Raw genomic sequence first — 18,102 nt, 5'->3', positions numbered from 1 at the left:
GCTGCTGTCCACTGGGTCTCTCAAATGTCACCAGCTACACAAACTGCCTCCACCTTCTGACCTGTGCTGATGACAGCTCTGCAAGGATTGTGATGTCACCCAACACTGCCTTTCCTCTGGGGCTGGTCTAAGGGTGTGTGTGTGTGGAGTAGAGCATACTACATTATCAAAATATGTAACTGAAGGATCACAGTATGACTGCCTGCGGTTTCCTTTCTACCCTTAAGAAGCGATGAATAACTCTTTTAAATTATGCCGTAAGACTTCTTTTCCAAGAGGCAATATATTCTGCAACCTCATTGACAAGATAGTTAAGAGGCCTTCTCTGCAGTTTCTGGGTCAGTGGGGTTACCACTGCTATGAACCCAGGATTTATAGAACGCTGGCAAAAATTCTGAGGTATGTTGACTTGGATGGCTTTGACATACTCCTCACTGACTATATTGCATTTGTGGAAAAGTCAGGACACCGTTTTGAACTCAATTTCAACCTCGAGTTTACTGAAATATGCGTGAATACCATTCTGTACTGGGTTTTCGCTAGAAAAGGTAACCCTGACTTTGTGGAGCTGCTTCTCAAGAAGACGAAGGACTATGTCCAAGATAGAAGCTGCAACCTGGCGCTCATATGGAGGTACTCTTATGCTTTGTATAAGAAAGGGGGGGAGGGAGGCAGAGGGAAAGAGAGGGGGGAGGGAGTACAGAACTGTTTTTTAGATCAGCTTGCAAGGTGGGGTTGTGTCACTGGCTCCATTATGGACCATGAAATTTTCCCTACGTCATGTACTATAAAGTCCTTGTGGCGCACTCCAGTGAGGAGGTGCTAGCAAATGTATTAAAACTCCCTCCAAAAGAAAGAGGCCTTGTCTTCTGACTTACTGTGCTTGCTTCTTCTGGAGCTACTGAGATTGCATGCTTGTGGTGTGCATATAGTTCACTCCCTCAAGTACAACTCAGAATATATCCATCACCTCATGGTCAACAGTCGACACAAGAGCTCTCTGTCTGTGTCAGATGTTAATAAACCTGATTTCAAATCTTCCACAACTGGGAATCATGTTCCATGGTGGCCAGGGTGTTGCAGCCTGAACCTGTCAATCTACCTGACAATTTAAGGAATGCAAAAAGACCCAGGTGACTTTCTTGCAGCTCAAGAGTTTGAGCCAAAGTCAATTAATTCCCTGGCTTCAGCTATTGGCCTGATTAGAACAGTTGTGTGTTGACTTCTTCACTCCTCAAAAGATGTACCCATCACATCCTGTGTGCACAGTGACGGGAGGTAGGTAGTGCACAAGACCCAGATGGGAGACTTGGCAGTGTGGGCTCTGCCTGGAGTAGCCATGACCCCTGGCTATATCACGCTGCCCCTGAGAGCCCACCAGACCGTGTCCTGAATGATCACCCCAGTACACGAATGGGTACCCGGGGGCTGGAAATAGTAAACAACACCCCCATAGGACTTTTTGTCATTTTATGTGATGTTTTATGTAGTTACAACTTGTAATAACTAAGCTGAAAGCCCAGGGGTACCCTTGGAAAATGTAATAAATAGAGAAGGAAATAAGAGTTAAATGTGGGAAGAGAATGGGGAAATTTTAATGGAAATCAAAGAGAAACGGTGAATCATGCAGAGGATGAATCATTTGCACTCTCTGGGATGGAACTCAAGGCCTGTCCTGCCCACACCCTCACTGAGCAAGCACGCTATATCTCAAACTGCCTTGCTCCTTCTCCACTATGTATGGAACAGTTTTTAAATTGGTAAATTCTGTGTGGACACAGTGACAGGGTTAAAGTCATTATAGGCAATTCCACTTAGGACAAAACCTCTCTTATTTTTTTAGAACCAAAGTTTTAGATTTTGAAGGAGGTTGACAATCTCTTGGTGCCTTTCTATGTGTGGCAACCTTGTGTAGCTCACTCCAGGCCACCAGCTCGACACTCTGCTGTAGCATCTCTATTACACATCATCCTGGTATAAATCACCCTTTGCCCATGGCCGGAGGGCTGTGTATTTCCCTCAAATGTTTACCTGGACCCGTGACTTGAAATATTATGTGCATGTCAGCGACTTCCAGGTAATTATCTCTAGCCCTGACCTCTCTTCCTCTCTGTCTACCTGAGATCACCACATGGGATAAAATGCCAACTGGACTCACCCATCTCCAGGCCAATCAGGTTCTCACCTCTGCAGCACCTGATCCTATTGCTCAAGGCAGACATTGGGCTTTATGCCCAGTCTCTTCTTCCTTCGCCATCACAGCCGTGAGTCCTTTTGACCATCTGTAGAAACAGATCCTACTTAGTTCCTCATGTCTAATCCAGATGGAGCCACTGTCATCTCTTACCAAGACAACAGCAATAGAATCTCCCATTGTAACTTTTTAAACCTAGTATACAAAATAATGGTTTCCTTGTGACACGTTCATGCCTTGGTGTCACTATGCCTTACTTAAACTCATCCCCTCTGCAGCCACCTCCTGTGCTTCCTCCTCTACCATGGTTCCTGGTCGCTCCCGTTTGCATTCATGCTATGTTGTCATATGTGTATGCACCTATAGAATTAAATCTAAATTCTTTGTGACAGAAAACATAATATTTTGTCTTCCTCCCATTACTGTTCAAGTACATATAATTGAGTCTAGAGAGAAAACATGATATTTGACTTTCAGGGTATGGCATAACTAGTTACATCTCATGAATGTACTAGCCATTTATACCATCAAGTCTAGAAATCCCCTTTGCCCAGTTGTCCTGATATAAACCTATCAAGTATGACAAGACACCTACTAAATCCATTTTGGACAAAAAATGTTTGTGCAGCCCAGGGGATATTCAGGCAGCTGGCGCCTAGATACATAATGCCATCTTTGATGCCTTTATTGTTCCTATGTCTAATTTGTTATGGTATCTGTTGGTTCTGTCTACCTGCAAGCAGTGGTCAGATACGTTGTCTGAACTGCTATCACCCTGGCCCAAGCTAAGTGGCCTCTTTCCTTCTGTTGTACAACTAACAGAGCCATGCTACTCTTAGAGCCAGGCCTCTCGTGCATATCCATCCCAAGTCCAAAAGACTTTCTCACAGGCATTATGACACTCTTCACGATGTGGGCTTCCCATCTCCCCAGACCTCAGTTTTACCCTTTAACCTCACTGACTTCCTTATTGTCCTTCACCACTGCAGGCATTTGCATACTGGTACAGCTAGGCAAATAAATGTTTCTTCTAGTCTCTGTCCAGATGTAATGTTTCAGTCCTGCATCTCCTGGTACATTTGTACTACTTATTCTATGTTCTATGTTAACCCTGTACTGTTAGTAATTGATAAAGACAGCAAGGGTTCACTGATAACAAGTAACTAACACAGTGACTTTCCCTTGGTGCATTCAGTGTTTGTTGAAATAAATGAAGAGTGGTTGAGATTATGGTTATGGATGAAATCGCTTGATAATGGTCAAATCAAAATCGGCTGACATGGCATGCACACCTTGTTAGACACTGAGGGCAGGGAGACAAGAGGGCTGAGGGGACAGATTACAAATCTACTGGGGAACCTGAGGCTGATCTGACTCAGAAAACGAAGCTTCAAGAAAATGTACTATGTAAACACCAGAGATCACATTATTACGGAAAAAAAAAAGTCTATTCGGTTTGTCAGCCAAAAGAGAATGTAGAATTAGAAACATATCTACAAAGCAGAGTAATCCACTATGTGTCTTTACAAAGGCATTATGCCTCTTTCCATGAGCAAGTCTGACAAGCTTGCAGACACACAGGGCTCAGGTCATTAACCTCACATTTAAAATCCAGTCCTTGCTTTGCTTGCCGTGCTCCATCCACATAAGCACTGTTATGATTAACTGTCAGGACACATTAAGCAAATTTTGGTTTACAGTTCCATACTCTTTAAACCCAAGGATTAATCACACATCATGTGGATACAGATTGGATATTTAAATCTCATTTTAAACCTATTTGAGTTTTAGTCATGTTTTCAATGTTTTTCAATCAATATTCACTCAGTTTCTCCTAGAAGTAATGTAAATTTTAATGTATCCGAATCTCCTAAATCTTAACAATGACCACTTTCTTTGTGCTCTGAGTTTCCTGAATTCCCATACCTAGAAGGCCAAGTCAAATACCTTCTTAGGAACTAGCAAGATAAAAGAATTACATTGCCCTTAAATGGTATAAAGCACAACAAATCTTATTGGGATTAAAATCAAATTCCAATAAAAAGTATTTGATTGACCCTCTACAGAGTCAGTATTGTTTTAAGTTCTCATAGATACATACAGCAGTGAGCCAAAACCACAACAAGTTCTTCCCTTAAACTGGTAGGATCTCAGCTGGCAGAAGCAGCTGCTGGCAACCTGACAACCCGAGTTCCACCCCAGGAGTCCACATGGTACAAAGATAGAACTGACTCCTGCAAGCTGTCATCTTATTTACACACACATGAGAGAGAGGGGGGCTGGGGAAAGAAGGGAGGGAGGAGAGAGAATATAAAATATTTCCCTATTGGAGTTTAAATTTGCAGAGCACACTTCGCTCAACTGATTTTTTTAAAGAGAGAAATATGTAAAAATGTTATGCAAGTTTACAAAAACAAGAAAATGGCAAGAGCACGAGGATTGAAGGTTCAAAGGACCTCAGGAGAAGGTTCAGGGTGACTACAGAGCTATTTACAAAGGGCTTATTGGACAGTCTCCTAAGATGGGCTGTACATGTCTCAGAATTGCAACTGGAGGGGAGAACACAAAGACACAGGTGAAAGACCTTGATACAGCCATGATCTTGGATTCAGGTGGTGATGGGAGGTAATCCAGAAGAAAGCTGGAGCTCAAACTTTGATATATTTTGGAAGTACTCATGAAAAAATTTGTCCAGGAAAATACTGACTTCAGAAGGATCAGCGGTGTGCACACACAGTGCTGGCAGCAGAATGGAGACAGATGCATCTTGATGTCTGAAAGGCTACCTAGCACTGCAGCAGCCTGTTCCTGTGAGTGACAGCTCTCTGTCTGGCATTCAGAGTTAGATTAGGCTAGTGAGTGTCCAACTGTACTTTCAGTTTCTGACTAGGGTAAGGGACAGAGGACTCCACATTACCAGGAATGTCCCATCCTTTAGTGTCTAGGACGATACTCCAGTGCCAGCATATGCTTGTACCCGGGGCACTCCAAACTTTCCATTGGAAAGCCCCTGCTAATCCTCCAAGCCTGCCATCTTAGCTATCTGACAGGAAATGACTGTCCCAGGGAGAGGTGAGTGCCCTCCTCAGGGTGTTACTGCCCAAGCGAACTTTTCCTACAGCAGTGGCCATCCTGCATTATATGTACTGTCTGCTGTACTTGACAGTGGGTAAGAACCACATCTTTCATTTCTATGCCTACTCTTCAGTACACTTTGGACATGCAGCTGTTCAGCAAAGCACTTGGTGAAAGAAGGAGCAGAGAGTGCATCTACACAGGAGGAAGCAAGCCTGGAGACTGCGGACCCAAGTCACACAGCTGCTCAGGGCTGAGATGAGGAGCTGCAGAGCCCCCTGGAACACGCTGCTCGTCGTATGTGCACTTGTGTGGGGGGAGGCACGTGTGTGTTGCAGCACAGGTATCAAGATCAGAGGACAACTTGTGGAAGTTCTTTCCTTCCACAAAATGGTTCCAGGGATCAAACTCGGCTCTCTAGGCTTGGTGGCTTTACCACCGGGCCATGTCACTCATCTCTATTCGTACTTTTCCTGATGCTGTAATAAAAGCCATAACCAAAGCCAATTATACAAGAGTGTATCTGAGCTTACAGTTCGGGCGGGTCAAGAGCCCACCGTGGAAGGAAGCATGGCAGCTGGCTGCAGGCATGGCAGCTGGGGCAGGGTCTGGAGTGCTCACATCTTGAATCCCAAGCATGAAACAGAGCACCTGGAATGGGGCGAGGCTTCAAACTCTCAAAGCCTGCTTGCCTCAACAGCTGCAGACCAAATATTCACATACACAAGACCACCACATGCAATCCCAAAGTTCTGCGTTATAATTTATAGACTGGATCAGTATTCAGTTAGGCCTCTCAAGAGAATTTCACATGCAATGTTTATTAATAAAATTCCTCTTTGCTTAATCTCAAAAGTCTTGTTACTTGGCAAAATTAAGCACCTTGATACCAAGTTTCCTGTGGTCAGAGATGCTACCATGTTTTCTCTACATTTATAGTAAGTAATTCAGTAAAGAACATAAAAGCACATTAAATGAAACGATTTCAAACACTGTGCACCATTTCACTTCTGTGATAGAGAACTGAAATGTGGACATCTACAATGGGACACTCCAAGATACAAGCTTCGGTGCAGTTATTGCATGTGTATGCGTGTTTTCCCTGCACGTGTATACCTCTCTTTATACCATATGAGTGCCGGGTGCTCCTGGAGGCAAGAAGAGGCCATCAGGTCCCCTGGAACTGATGTTACAGACAACTGCCAGCTGCCATACCGGTGCTGGGGAACAAATCCAGGCCTCTTAAAGAGCAGCAATTGCTCTTGATTGCTAAAGTCATTACTCTAGCTACACCGTCTTTTAAAAACTCAGTTTTGCAGCCCTGGCTGTCTAGAAATTCTAAAACAATAATGATGATGATGATGATGATGATGATGATGATGATGATGATGATGTGTGTAGAGCAGAGGGCAAAGTTGGATGTCCACTTTTCTTTGAGGCAGGGTCTTATACTGAACCTGAGCTCATCAAGCAGGCTGGCTAGCTGGCCAGGACTGAGCCCCAGAAATCCTGTCTCCCTCATGGCTAAGAAGCCACCAGAACAGCAGTTCTAAGGATTAGGGTTAGTCCTCGATGAACTACCTCTCTAGTCCTGAACTTCACTCTTGAAGGAGGAAAATAAGATTCTCTCCTGAGGACCTCAGATAGGTCTCTCCATAAGCGATATTCCTTATTTTACTAAAAAGGAACAACAGGGCTAGGGTGGTTATACTTGTTAGATGAAAAACTAACTCTCAATTCAACCTCATGTCTAATATATGATCAAGAACAAAAGCAAAGATATCAAAATGATCAATATTTATATTAATAAAGTGAACTGGGCTGGAGAGAGGGATTGGCAGTTAAGCACACTGTCCACCCTTTCAAAGGACCCAAAGCTCAGTCTCCTGTCATTCCAGCTCCAGAGGATCTGACGCTCTCTGCTGGCCTCCTCTGGCTCCTACACACAACACAAATTCACATAGACACATAATTTTAAAAAAATAAATAAATCTTTAAGCCAGGCATTGGTGGCACATGCCTTTAATACCAGCACTTGGAAGGCAGAGCCAGGAGGATCTCTGTGAGTTCGAGGCCAGCCTGGTCTACAGAGCGTGTGCCAGGATAAGCTCCAAAGCTACACAGAGAAACCCTGTCTCGAAAAACAAAAGAAAACAAAAAAATCTTTAACAAAGTAAAAGTTTCACTTGCATTTTATATTTCCAGAGCTTGGTGAGGTTTATACCCATCACTAGTGTGGGAGCCATAGCAATGAGAGCTCTGTGACTGAAAGCGACAGCCTTGTGCAAGGAGGCCTCAGCATTTGGTAGGAGCTTTCTTTCCTCCTTCAGTTTGGTCTATAGTTACAATGTCAAATTCTTCTTAAGACTTTATGCATAAATGTTAGTTACATGGTGCTCATAGGTGAACAGTTGGTACTATAGCTACCTTTCCATTACTGATAAGACAGAGTGCTTATGACCTGCATGATCTGCCTTTGGCTTGCAGAACCTTCACACCTGTGTACTGCCCTAGTCCACTGAGTGGCATCACACCTCTACTCTATGTGGCTCAGACAAGACAGTCAAATATCTTAAAAATTCTCCTGCAGTATGGAATCCTAGAAAGAGAAAAAAACCCTATCAACATTGTTTTAACAATACTACTGTACCCTTCAAGAGTGAGAATAATGGTTGATCATGAGCTGATTGACATTCAAGAAGATGCCAAGACATGTTTAACGCTTTGCTCCAGAGTGCTTTCTGCAATCTCAGTCCGGGAGATAGAGGTAAGCTGAGCTGAGCTCTCGGGGGAGGTGAGCAGGGCTTCATTCTCTCATGTGAGGTAAGCAAATCATTGCTAAGGGAGAGATGAGCAAGGCATTGCTCTAGGGTGAGGTGGGCAGGACATTGCTCTTGGAGGGTGCAATCCAACATACAAGTGCTAGGACATAATTATGAAGGCAAAAGAGAAGTGTTCTTAATTTGTGCACTATTTCCAATGATGAATTAATCACTGCTCATATGCTCAGTAATTAAAAATGAGGCAAAATCCAAATTAGCTAAAATTAGTCCTTCAAATGTTGACTTTGTTATCATGAACTTCAAAAGTTGAATTTATAGTTTATTTTAGTGTTAAACAGATGTAAATTGTTATATTTCAATAACAAACTGTATTGATTTCTCTAAGAACAAAATAAGTTAAAGTTTCAACAACTCTTTCCAGTAGAATATTTCAAAACGACAGCTCCATTTCTCCCCACAAATACAATTACATACCAAGAAATAGATTTTTCCATTTATGATCCCAAAGCAATTTTAAGCATTATAGAAATATAAAGACATAAAATATTTATTCAACTGAAAATATCTCTCAGAAATATGGAGACCTTCTCTTTAGTAAGGTTTTGGGACTAGACCAAGTTAGAGGAAAAAAATCACCCATATATCAACCATAAATTGGGAATGTTCATTCTTCAAAATGAGCTGCATATTGCAATATCAAACTGTATCATGAAGTTAATTAGCAAGGACCTAATTAATCTATGTAAAGGGAAGATAATCCTACAAATTTAACCAGCAGGCTTAACAAGCAGTCAACCGTTCCTCTAGTCTAACTTCAGACATTGATTCATAAGGCATATGCTTTGCTGGGTTCTGAATGCCCTGATAAGAAATATCAATGTGTGGGCCAGTTGTAAGGCGAGCAAATGGGTCAGGTTATAATTGGCAACCCATTTTCAAAAGAGAACACACTAAAATTGTTTCCAATGTCTTCATGTAGTACATCTTTGCTTCATAGTAACCGCCCTGCATGGTGATTACAGAACACATAAATTCAGAACAGTCTGCAATCCCCCAAGTAAAACTGTAACAAAAAGTACCAGGATAAAACTGATCACAGTCACCTAGGAGGTCAAGAATTCATAGCCAGGCTGCAAACGATTACAGTTCATACACTACAGTGGAGCCGTGCTGTGTAAGAAGGGGGGGTAGGCCCACACTGCCTGAGCAGCCTGTTAGTTTTGTGCTGCCATCATGACGTCCCCTCATATGGCAGACATATTTAAGTATGTCTGGGTGTCTCTATGCCACGTCCTTGTATGCACAGACACTGTCTACATTACATACCTAGTCATTTTCCCAAGCTCTTCCCACAGTTAAATATAAATTAGATATTCTTTAAACAGTTGACAACAGTGTAACTGGGTAAGTGTCTCAAGGCCTGGACAAAGAAGGGCTTTGTTATGTTGTTTAAATATCATATGTGCAATGGGGTTCAACTGGAGGTCAGAGGTCACTTTCGTGGCGTTGGTTCCCTTCTTCCAGGGCCATGTGAGTCCCTGGGGAAATCTCTCAATGGAGCAATACTCTTAGCCTCTGGCATTTGACCTCCAGATCAGAATCTTTGAAAAGATGCTTCCTAAAATTTGAAGGAGACCTCCCTTCATTCAGGCAGGCCTCCACTGAGGTCTTGCTGATCTACATGGGCTGGGGCCGACTGGGAAGCTGTATGACTTACATCACCTGTGTCTAGAATAAAACTCTCTGAATAGGACCTGAGCACTGGTGAGTTTAGTTTTTGGATGGTTTTTGCATGTGGCTGTGCTGACAGAAGAGGTGACAACATAGAAGTATCCTCCATCCGAAATAAACTTCCTCCTCGTTGTTTCAGTTTTGCTTAGTGCCTTCCCATGCGGTTCTTTCATCACTGGGAGGACAACATTGGAATAGAACACCTATACAGTGAAAAGGCTTTAATAAATAAAGGTTACCAGGGTTATATAAATTCACTATCTCTTAAAAGTGCTAAATACTTGAGACTGTTTCAAGGGTAAATCAAAGCTTTCTTTTTCTCCAGACACAGCTGAGCTTGGGAAGACGTCCAATCATTCAAAATTGGTTGGACTACATCCCTCCAACGAGATACAAAGATCCATGTGAACTCGTCCACCTTTGCAGAATAACCATTAGGACTCAACTGTTGGCCAACAATATGCTCCCAAATGGAATATTTTCACTTCTAATTCCTGCACGTCTACAAAACTTCCTGAATTTGGAAAGCTAACATGCATCTGTATGCTGTTCTTCAGGATGACAGCACTGTACATTTAGAAGTTAATAAACTATTAACTTCACGAAAGTTTGTTGCATGAGATAATCTCTTAGAAGATACCTTTTCAAAGCTAGAGAGATTCCTGAGTGGTTAGGAACACTAATTTCTCTTACAGAAGATCTGAGATCAATTCCCAGCACCCATATGGTGGCCAGAAAGCATCCATAACTCCAGTTCTGGGGGATCCCCTACTTCTGACCTCTGTGGGTACCAGACATGCATGTGGTATACATATATCCATTCAGGCAAAACACATACACAAGATAAGATAAATTTTAAAAATATATTTTCATTTATCCTGAGCCCAACACTATAGTTACCCTGTAACCTTACCCATTACCTTTTATGCAGTGAAATAAATTATATGCATTAGATAAAAGATTTATTTTTGTATAACATATAATATCAAATCTTCATATATACAAATTTTAATGTTATAAAAAATAGGTGTATTCAAAGCACATTTTTAGCTTTAAAGAATACCTAGAGCCCTAGATTTTTCTGTGATATCCAGCTTGTTACACAAAGGCAGAATTAGAAACAATTTTTCAAGGATCTCCCCTGGTTTACAGATCAGTTACTAAATCTGGTTAAAGCATAGCAAAACCTCAGTGTCTTTTAAGCCAGTATGCTCTCTTCCCTGGCCATTTTCTACTCCTCTCTTGCATACATAGCCTCTTCTCATTGTTCAATCTGGCGCCACCACAGACCCTACTGAAATGATCTAATCTGTTGGTCTCCTTGACCCTAGATCACACAGCTACCTCGGATCAATTCATCCTACCACTCATGGTCTCAGTAAAATGATACTGGAGTCATCTTACAGCCTGCATCACCACTACCACTACCACACACACCTGAACCTCCAACAATAAAAACACCTTCAAACTCCAGTGTTCTTCAGGTAAAAGTGACAGAAGGCACCTAGCCTTTCCCTTGGCTATCACATGCTCTCCATTCACCAGGAACGCCAACCTTCCTACCATCTCACCTTGCTTTTACATATTCATCCTTCTCATAAAAGTGCCCTCTCTAAACCCTTGTCATGCCATCCTTTAAAGATCCTGTGACCAATGAAAGTTATATACTGTGTTGTTACCTTAAATATGTTACAGTATTACTGCACTGTCCTCCTGAAGGGTTTAGAGGAAAATATCCTGCCTTTTATTCTTCTAACATGTTACCTGCCTCATAGTAAATATTTACTGTATTGGATTTGTGTTGTAGCTTTCAAGTAGAAGTAAGACCTATTCTAAACACTTTTGCTTGAAAGAACAAATTTAGAAATGTGCTTTTAGAGAAAGTAGGCTAAAGGAAACTCAAAATCCAGGAGAGATAGAAATAAAGTATCACTGCTGGCTAAAGAATACCACTACCCCCAAAACTTGAAAGAGACTTTACCCTCTACCCCTAACACAAATGTTATCATTTCTAAACATTAAACAGAAAACTACTGGTACCAAGAACTAGTAAGGAACAGTGAGCACTTTACAACTCTGGGAGGTAGATTGGCAATTGTGTATGAAATCAATGGTATACTTCATATATTACAGAACTCTTTTCTATGTAATCTAGACTTGAAAATGCCATCAGTAAAACCCTCTAAAGAAGGCTTATAACTTTACTCAAGATTATTGAAAACTAGGCTGGAGACGTAGCTCCACAGCTAAGAACACTGGCTCTTCTTCAGGACTCATGTTTGATTCCTAGCACCCACATGATAGCTCAAAACCATCTGTAACTCCAGTTCTACGGGATCTGATGTCTTCTTCTGGCCTCCATGGGCAGTGCACACATGTGGGACAGACATATAGTCAGGCAAAAGAGCCATACACATAAAACACATTAAAAGATTACATCCAAGACCCCTCAGTGAACGACAGACCCCGATAGGCACTTGTCATCAGTGAAAGGCACAAGGGTTTATTTCCAAGTGAAAACAGCCATTCTCAAAAGACTATGCATTATCCCATCTGTTGGACATTCTGGAGGAAGCCTCATGGGGACGTAGAGCCTGTGTCTGGCCAGCTGTAGTTGAGACCACAGCAAGGGAGTGTCTGGGGACAATGGGACTCTGCTCACCTGACATCTGTGAGTATTCTAGAATGTGTAACGCTATGTGGCAGAGTTACTGTAGATAACACATGGCCCCTAGGCCTGTGGGTAAGCTCCCTTTCTTCTCCAACTCGTCCTGATACTGACTTCTGATGCAAGGTTTACTCTGTGGGACAAACTGCTGAGGTGGAAATATGGACTGAAACACTATGGCCAAAAGACACTTAAGGAAGGGTTTTTCTTGGCTTACATCTTCAGAGAGGCTGCATATCCACAACGGTGGGGAAAGCATGGTCAAAGGGGCAGGAAGCCGACAGATCACATCCAACTCACACAACAAGCACAAAGAACACAGGTAGGACAGGGCTATAAACTTGTCAAGCCCAGCTCCAGTGTCATACATCCTCTAGCAAAGTTCCACACCCCCAAAGTTCCATAACCTTCACAAACAACTAGGGACCATGTGTTCAATGCATACAGCAGCTTGTTAAGACATTGTGGGCAGTTACAGTGAAAGGCTGGATTGTGGGATACTTATCTATAACATAAAAGGAAGGCACAGAAAAATAGCAAAGACAGAAACAGATCTTAAAATCAGGAAGGGACCGTTTCCTAGTCATCTGTATTCATGACATTGCAATCGTCCTCATTTTACTTGCTTTGTAGTATATTTCTGATACATACAAAATAGCTTTAAACAGCTTGGGAGAAAGGAATTTTAGGAAATAATAAAACTATTTTTACATCAATATCTAAATAAAAGTAAATTGGATTGATTAGTTGGCTGAAGGTTTTGCAGCAATGATGAAAATTTCCTGATTAAATGATGAAAACTTCCTAGATGTCTTGTGGAATTTAGCAGAGGTTAAATGTGACTCGTATCTGAGGAATGACCTTGAATATATCCTCCAGTTCACCTTACTGCTGGACTACTTCCCTCCCGGCCGCCGACTCTTGTCTCCTCCTTTTTGATTCATGGTCTCCACTCTGCTAACAACTGTCCCTGCAACACTTAATTCCTCACATTAATGTGTGTATATGCACACATACATGTTAACCGAGTGTGTATGTGGAGGTTATCAGACAACTGCAGTGAATCAATTCTTTCATTTCATCCCATGGACCCCAGGAACTGAACTCAGGCTGCCAGGGCTGGCAATAAGGGCCTATATCTAATGTTCCCTGGGAATACACAAGGGAGAGAGGCGGGTGCTGCCTCTGTTTCCCTTTGTGTAAAAAAGAAGAGTGGTCAAGACGAAAGCAGAAAGAGGAACAAGTCAGCAGCAGAAACCAGAGTCCTGAGCACGGGAAGCAGCGCTGCCAACAAGCCACACCCAGTGTCGCTGGCCGTGTTATCAAGTGCTTTTGTTAACACTAGGACGATACTGAATGGCAAAGACTTCTTTTCATTCCCAGCACCCTTCTAATGAAGTCAGAATCTTCAGTGTTGATCCCGAGAAACCTGGTTAAGATGTGACTGAGTCATAAAGCATTACGTCAGAATGTAAATGTTTGAAGTAGCTTTTCATACCTAGGAGGGTACTTTTAGAGCTAAAACATGTCTATCAGTATCCTGAACTGTAACTTAATGTGGGGAAGCACAAACTTAACCAGACTTCACAAATGAAAACTATTGTCTGATTTTTCTAACAAAAACTTTTCTTTTGCCTGGTGTTGGTGGCACACACCCAGCACTCAGGAGACAGACTAAGTGGATCTCCAATCTCTGAGTTTGAGACCAGTCTGGTATACAGAATGAGTTCCAGGACAGCCAGGACTATAGAGAGAAACCCTACAGTGTCTTGAAAAACCAAAATTAAAAAATAAAAGGAAAGAAAGAAAAGATATTCTAATGAATATTCTCCATCTAGAATGCATAGGTAGAAATCCTGAAGGGAATATACTGTAATTTTCAATTAAAATGTAAAACTGAGCAACTGAGACACAGTCACTGTACACTCTGTGAGTCATCACTCCTCAGTCCTCTCTGGAAGGTCTGCGGCCCTGGGGCAGTCCTTTTCATATGTCTTCTTCAGATTACTCAGGTATGCCCGCAGCTTGTCTGGCTCCAGCTGAGAGTTTCGGGCGGCCTGGACAAGCCTTGTAGCAAGATGGTACACAGCTCTCCACCTATCCATCTCAGGGGAACTCCTTTGATTTTGCTGTTATTGAAACATGAAATTAAAATATAATTTAATTCATATTTTGATACTATTCTTTCTCCTTTCTTACAATAGGAACACACACACACACACACACACACACACACACACACACACACACGCACACTCACATGGTGCTATCCTGGAGAATTAAATTTCTCATGAACGTTTACTACTTTATGATTCATGTCATTGCAAATAATATTTAAAGACAAATTCTGCTAAGTCAGTCAACTTCATAAACAAAATACCAAAAGGTAACAGCAAACCCAGCAACAAGATGGGTCACACACAAGATGGGTGTTTTAAAAGGTTTGGAACCACAGTACTGCTTATGCTACGAGGTAGCCATAATTTTAAATGTCATCCAGGAATAAGATAGTCATCAGAAAACCACTTGCCCAAAAGATATAAAAACTGTTGGAGCCTAATAGAAAATATTGCCAGAGGAATAAAATACATTTTAAAAATGAACAGAAAATGAAATATAAAATTATGACTGATTTTTAACAAATAATATTTAGGGATATCCAAAAATAATATTTAAAATATGTCATCTTCCAATAGGAATAGAAGATGGACCTGGGAATGGAACTAGAATTTATTAAACTTCTAAGTCAAATTCATATTTGACTTAGATAAAGAAATCAACATTTTCAACACTATTTGGTAAACCTTAATAAGTATTATCTCAACTCTTTTTCATGGCAGACAATTCTCTCAGTGACTCTGTTTTCCCTTCTTTCACCATAGTAAAATTATTCTATAAGGTAGAATAATATGTTTAATCATCTATTTGTACCTTAATTATTCTCACTCATATCAAAGTCATTGGTATCTGTTCCAGGCACCAAAGCTTGTTTGTGTCTGGGTGTCTACTTACTGGGCCTGTAAACATGTCCATCAGATGTGCTAATCGAACAGCAATACAGTATGGTAGTTAAGGAAAGTTCCTTAAGGGAGACACACAATGCTCAGAGAAGGGAGCTAGCTCGCCTCCAGCTCAGATCAGGAAACGCCAACTGTGACTGGGGGAAGTGCCAAGAAGGGAGGCTTCTGGGTAGAGAAACTGCTGAGAAGGCACAGGAGAGACATGGAACACTCTCAGAGAAATTACAAGGGACGTGAAATGGAGTCATGTGGGATAAGGATAGCATAAACAAACAAAAGAAAACCTAAAGCAAAACTGGGCAAAAGGACAAAGCCCTGAGCCAGCAGAGTCTTGGGAAAGGAAGACAGTGCCCAGGCTCCCAAGTGACCTTACAGCTATAGCTTGTGAGGTAATTGTAGAAGACTTTGAAGGCTCAAACTTGATACACAGTGACTGACTGCTTTTGGCTAGGCATGGTAATCGGTGCTGGGAGACAGTGTGGAAAGTGCACAAGAGTGAACGCACAAGAAATCATTTTTCAACAGATGATAATTCAAGTTTTGATTTAAAAACAGATGAATATATTTAAAAAGGTTAGTAAGATGCATCAGCAGGTAAAGTGTTTGTCATCAAACCTGACGACCTGAGTTCAGTTCCTGGGATCCACATCATAGAGGACCAGCTCCTGTTGTCCTCTGACCTGCACACGCGTGTGCGCAAACGCACAGAGACAGAGACAGAAAGAGACTCACACATACACTGTGGCATATGCATGCCCTCTAATGTACTAAACTCAAATAAATAATACAATTTTTTAAATCATTTAAAAAGGTATTATGGGAAATATGAAGAAAATACATATAGATTCAGTGTTAGCAGAACTGAAAAGAGAAGCTTTGGAGAGAAAAGACTACTAACACCACAGATTATTCAAAAAGGGGTTGGGACAAGCACCTTCCAGACATATTGAGTGAGAAAAGAAAAGGCTTTAATGAAGAAGAGAGAAGGATACTGAAAGGCCCACCAGAGGCAAACAACCTTCCAGGAAAATACCCAGCAGCTTCTAGCACAGAGTAGGGGGTGGGGGATGTTGGGGGGGGGGAGTGAAGGATGGACAAAGGATAGGTGATTTCTGATTAATTACAACTTGAGACAAAGCTCAATAAAGTGATGGCAAGTGATGTAAGTCATGGGAAAAACAAGAAATACCACTCTCTAGTGTAAGAGGAAGACAGAGATAACTCTAAGAACCAGTATAAAAGATTCCTTTGAGAAAGCACTGAGCATATTCAGAGAGACTAAACTCAAGTGGAGAAAATATGGAGGCAAAAGAAAAGTAACTAAGAGAGTGGATCTTAGTGGACAACAAGAGTAAAAAAACAGTTACTTAAAAATATGTGAAATGCTGTTTCTCTAATAAGATGGCATTAGGGGAAACGCAGGCAAAACTAAGGGAGGTGCAAGATGAGTGTAGACTCGACTGTATGGGAATTCCAAAGGAACTCATGAGACGACTGCAAGTTCTTTAGTGCACACCAGTAAGTTATCTTCAGGGACAGGGGGCATCAGACGCTCAAAACAAATGGAAGTATCTTGGCAAAGCTACCTAAGGAAGCCAAGTCAGTGAGCAGGAAACCATCAATTACACAGTAAAGTTAGAATATAAGGAATTACAGCACAACTAGAGCCTGTCTTGAACACGTCTTAACACCATTGGGAAAGCTAAAGCCCAAAAGACTAATAGTTGGTGACTGGAGTTTGACAACATGCAATGTGAAGAATTAGATAATGATCAGTCTTCAGAATGAGAGCTATATCCAAATGGCTGATGAAGGGATTCAATAAGATGATTAGGCAAATGACGTCACAGACAGTCCAGGATGGCAAAGGAAAAACACATAAAAATGACAGACATGGGACTCATCACAGACCAGACCAGGTGAGCGATCCCCTGCTTTTACCCAACTTCTGTCCTAAGCGCCATTCACCCAGATCCCTCCAGGCTTGTCCCTGCTTGAAACAGACACGCCCAGGCAGGGAGCAGCTCCCTGAATCTGGGTACAGGACACTCTTCCTTCCCCTTCCACTGACTCATCACAGACCAGACCAGACCAGGAGGATCCGTATGGAGGCCTAACTCCTTCAGAGTGAGGAGACTATGAGGAGAGGCAAGACCATCCAGAGCTTCGGACATTGAATTCCTGACCCACACACACTAACAAGAGTAACAAGAGGAGATAGAGAGATCCTACCTGCACTCACTGGAAAAAGATATGGGAAGAAGACAGAATAAGAACTCGCTCAACAACAAAAAGACCAATATGACACCACCAGAATCTAGGGACTCCACTCCAGCAAGACCTGAAAAGCCCAACATAGTGCATGAAGATGAGATGGACCTCAAAAATTATCTCAGCAAGATGATAGAGACCTTCAAAGAGGAAACAAGAAAATCCCTTAAAGAAATAGAAGAAAAAGCAAGCAAAAAATTACAGGAAATAGAGGAAAAGACAAACCAAAAAATTCAAGAAATAAACAAATCTCTTAAAGAAGCTAAAGAAACCCAAGATAAAACAACCAAACAAGTGAAGGAAGCTCTTGAAACAGTTCAAAGCATGAAAGCTGAATTAGACACAATAAAGAAAACACAG

At 41.7% G+C, this 18,102-nt stretch overlaps 2 protein-coding genes across 2 annotated transcripts in view; one reads left to right on the top strand and one right to left on the bottom strand.

Moving 5' to 3' along the window:
* Window positions 1-232: 232 nt before the first annotated feature.
* Asb17 (ankyrin repeat and SOCS box containing 17) lies at window positions 233-10,315 on the top strand. The gene is made up of 3 exons (XM_027395127.2): window positions 233-633; window positions 7,757-8,036; window positions 10,109-10,315. The coding sequence occupies exons 1-3, from the start codon at window positions 233-235 to the stop codon at window positions 10,313-10,315; spliced, it is 888 nt and encodes a 295-aa protein (XP_027250928.1).
* A 3,980-nt stretch (window positions 10,316-14,295) lies between these two features.
* Window positions 14,296-18,102, bottom strand: part of Msh4 (mutS homolog 4) — a 58,820-nt gene continuing 55,013 nt past the window's right edge. Inside the window, exon 18 of the mRNA XM_027395128.2 lies at window positions 14,296-14,580. Coding sequence (XP_027250929.1) covers window positions 14,389-14,580 — 192 coding nt within the window. The 3' untranslated portion in view covers window positions 14,296-14,388. The remainder of the gene's footprint in view (window positions 14,581-18,102) is intronic.

This window comes from Cricetulus griseus (assembly GCF_003668045.3).
Source record: "Cricetulus griseus strain 17A/GY chromosome 1 unlocalized genomic scaffold, alternate assembly CriGri-PICRH-1.0 chr1_0, whole genome shotgun sequence".
Lineage (NCBI taxonomy): Eukaryota > Metazoa > Chordata > Mammalia > Rodentia > Cricetidae > Cricetulus > Cricetulus griseus.
Note: the sequence above shows the minus strand (reverse complement) of the source record. Positions and strands in the feature narration are given on the sequence as shown.

Coding starts and splice junctions, on each gene's coding strand:
- Asb17 (XM_027395127.2), top strand. CDS start 233: ATGAATAACTCTTTTAAATTATGCCGTAAGACTTCTTTTCCAAGAGGC. Junction 634..7,756: donor AACCTGGCGCTCATATGGAG/GTACTCTTATGC, acceptor TTTGGCTTGCAG/AACCTTCACACCTGTGTACT. Junction 8,037..10,108: donor TCTCAGTCCGGGAGATAGAG/GTAAGCTGAGCT, acceptor CTTTTTCTCCAG/ACACAGCTGAGCTTGGGAAG.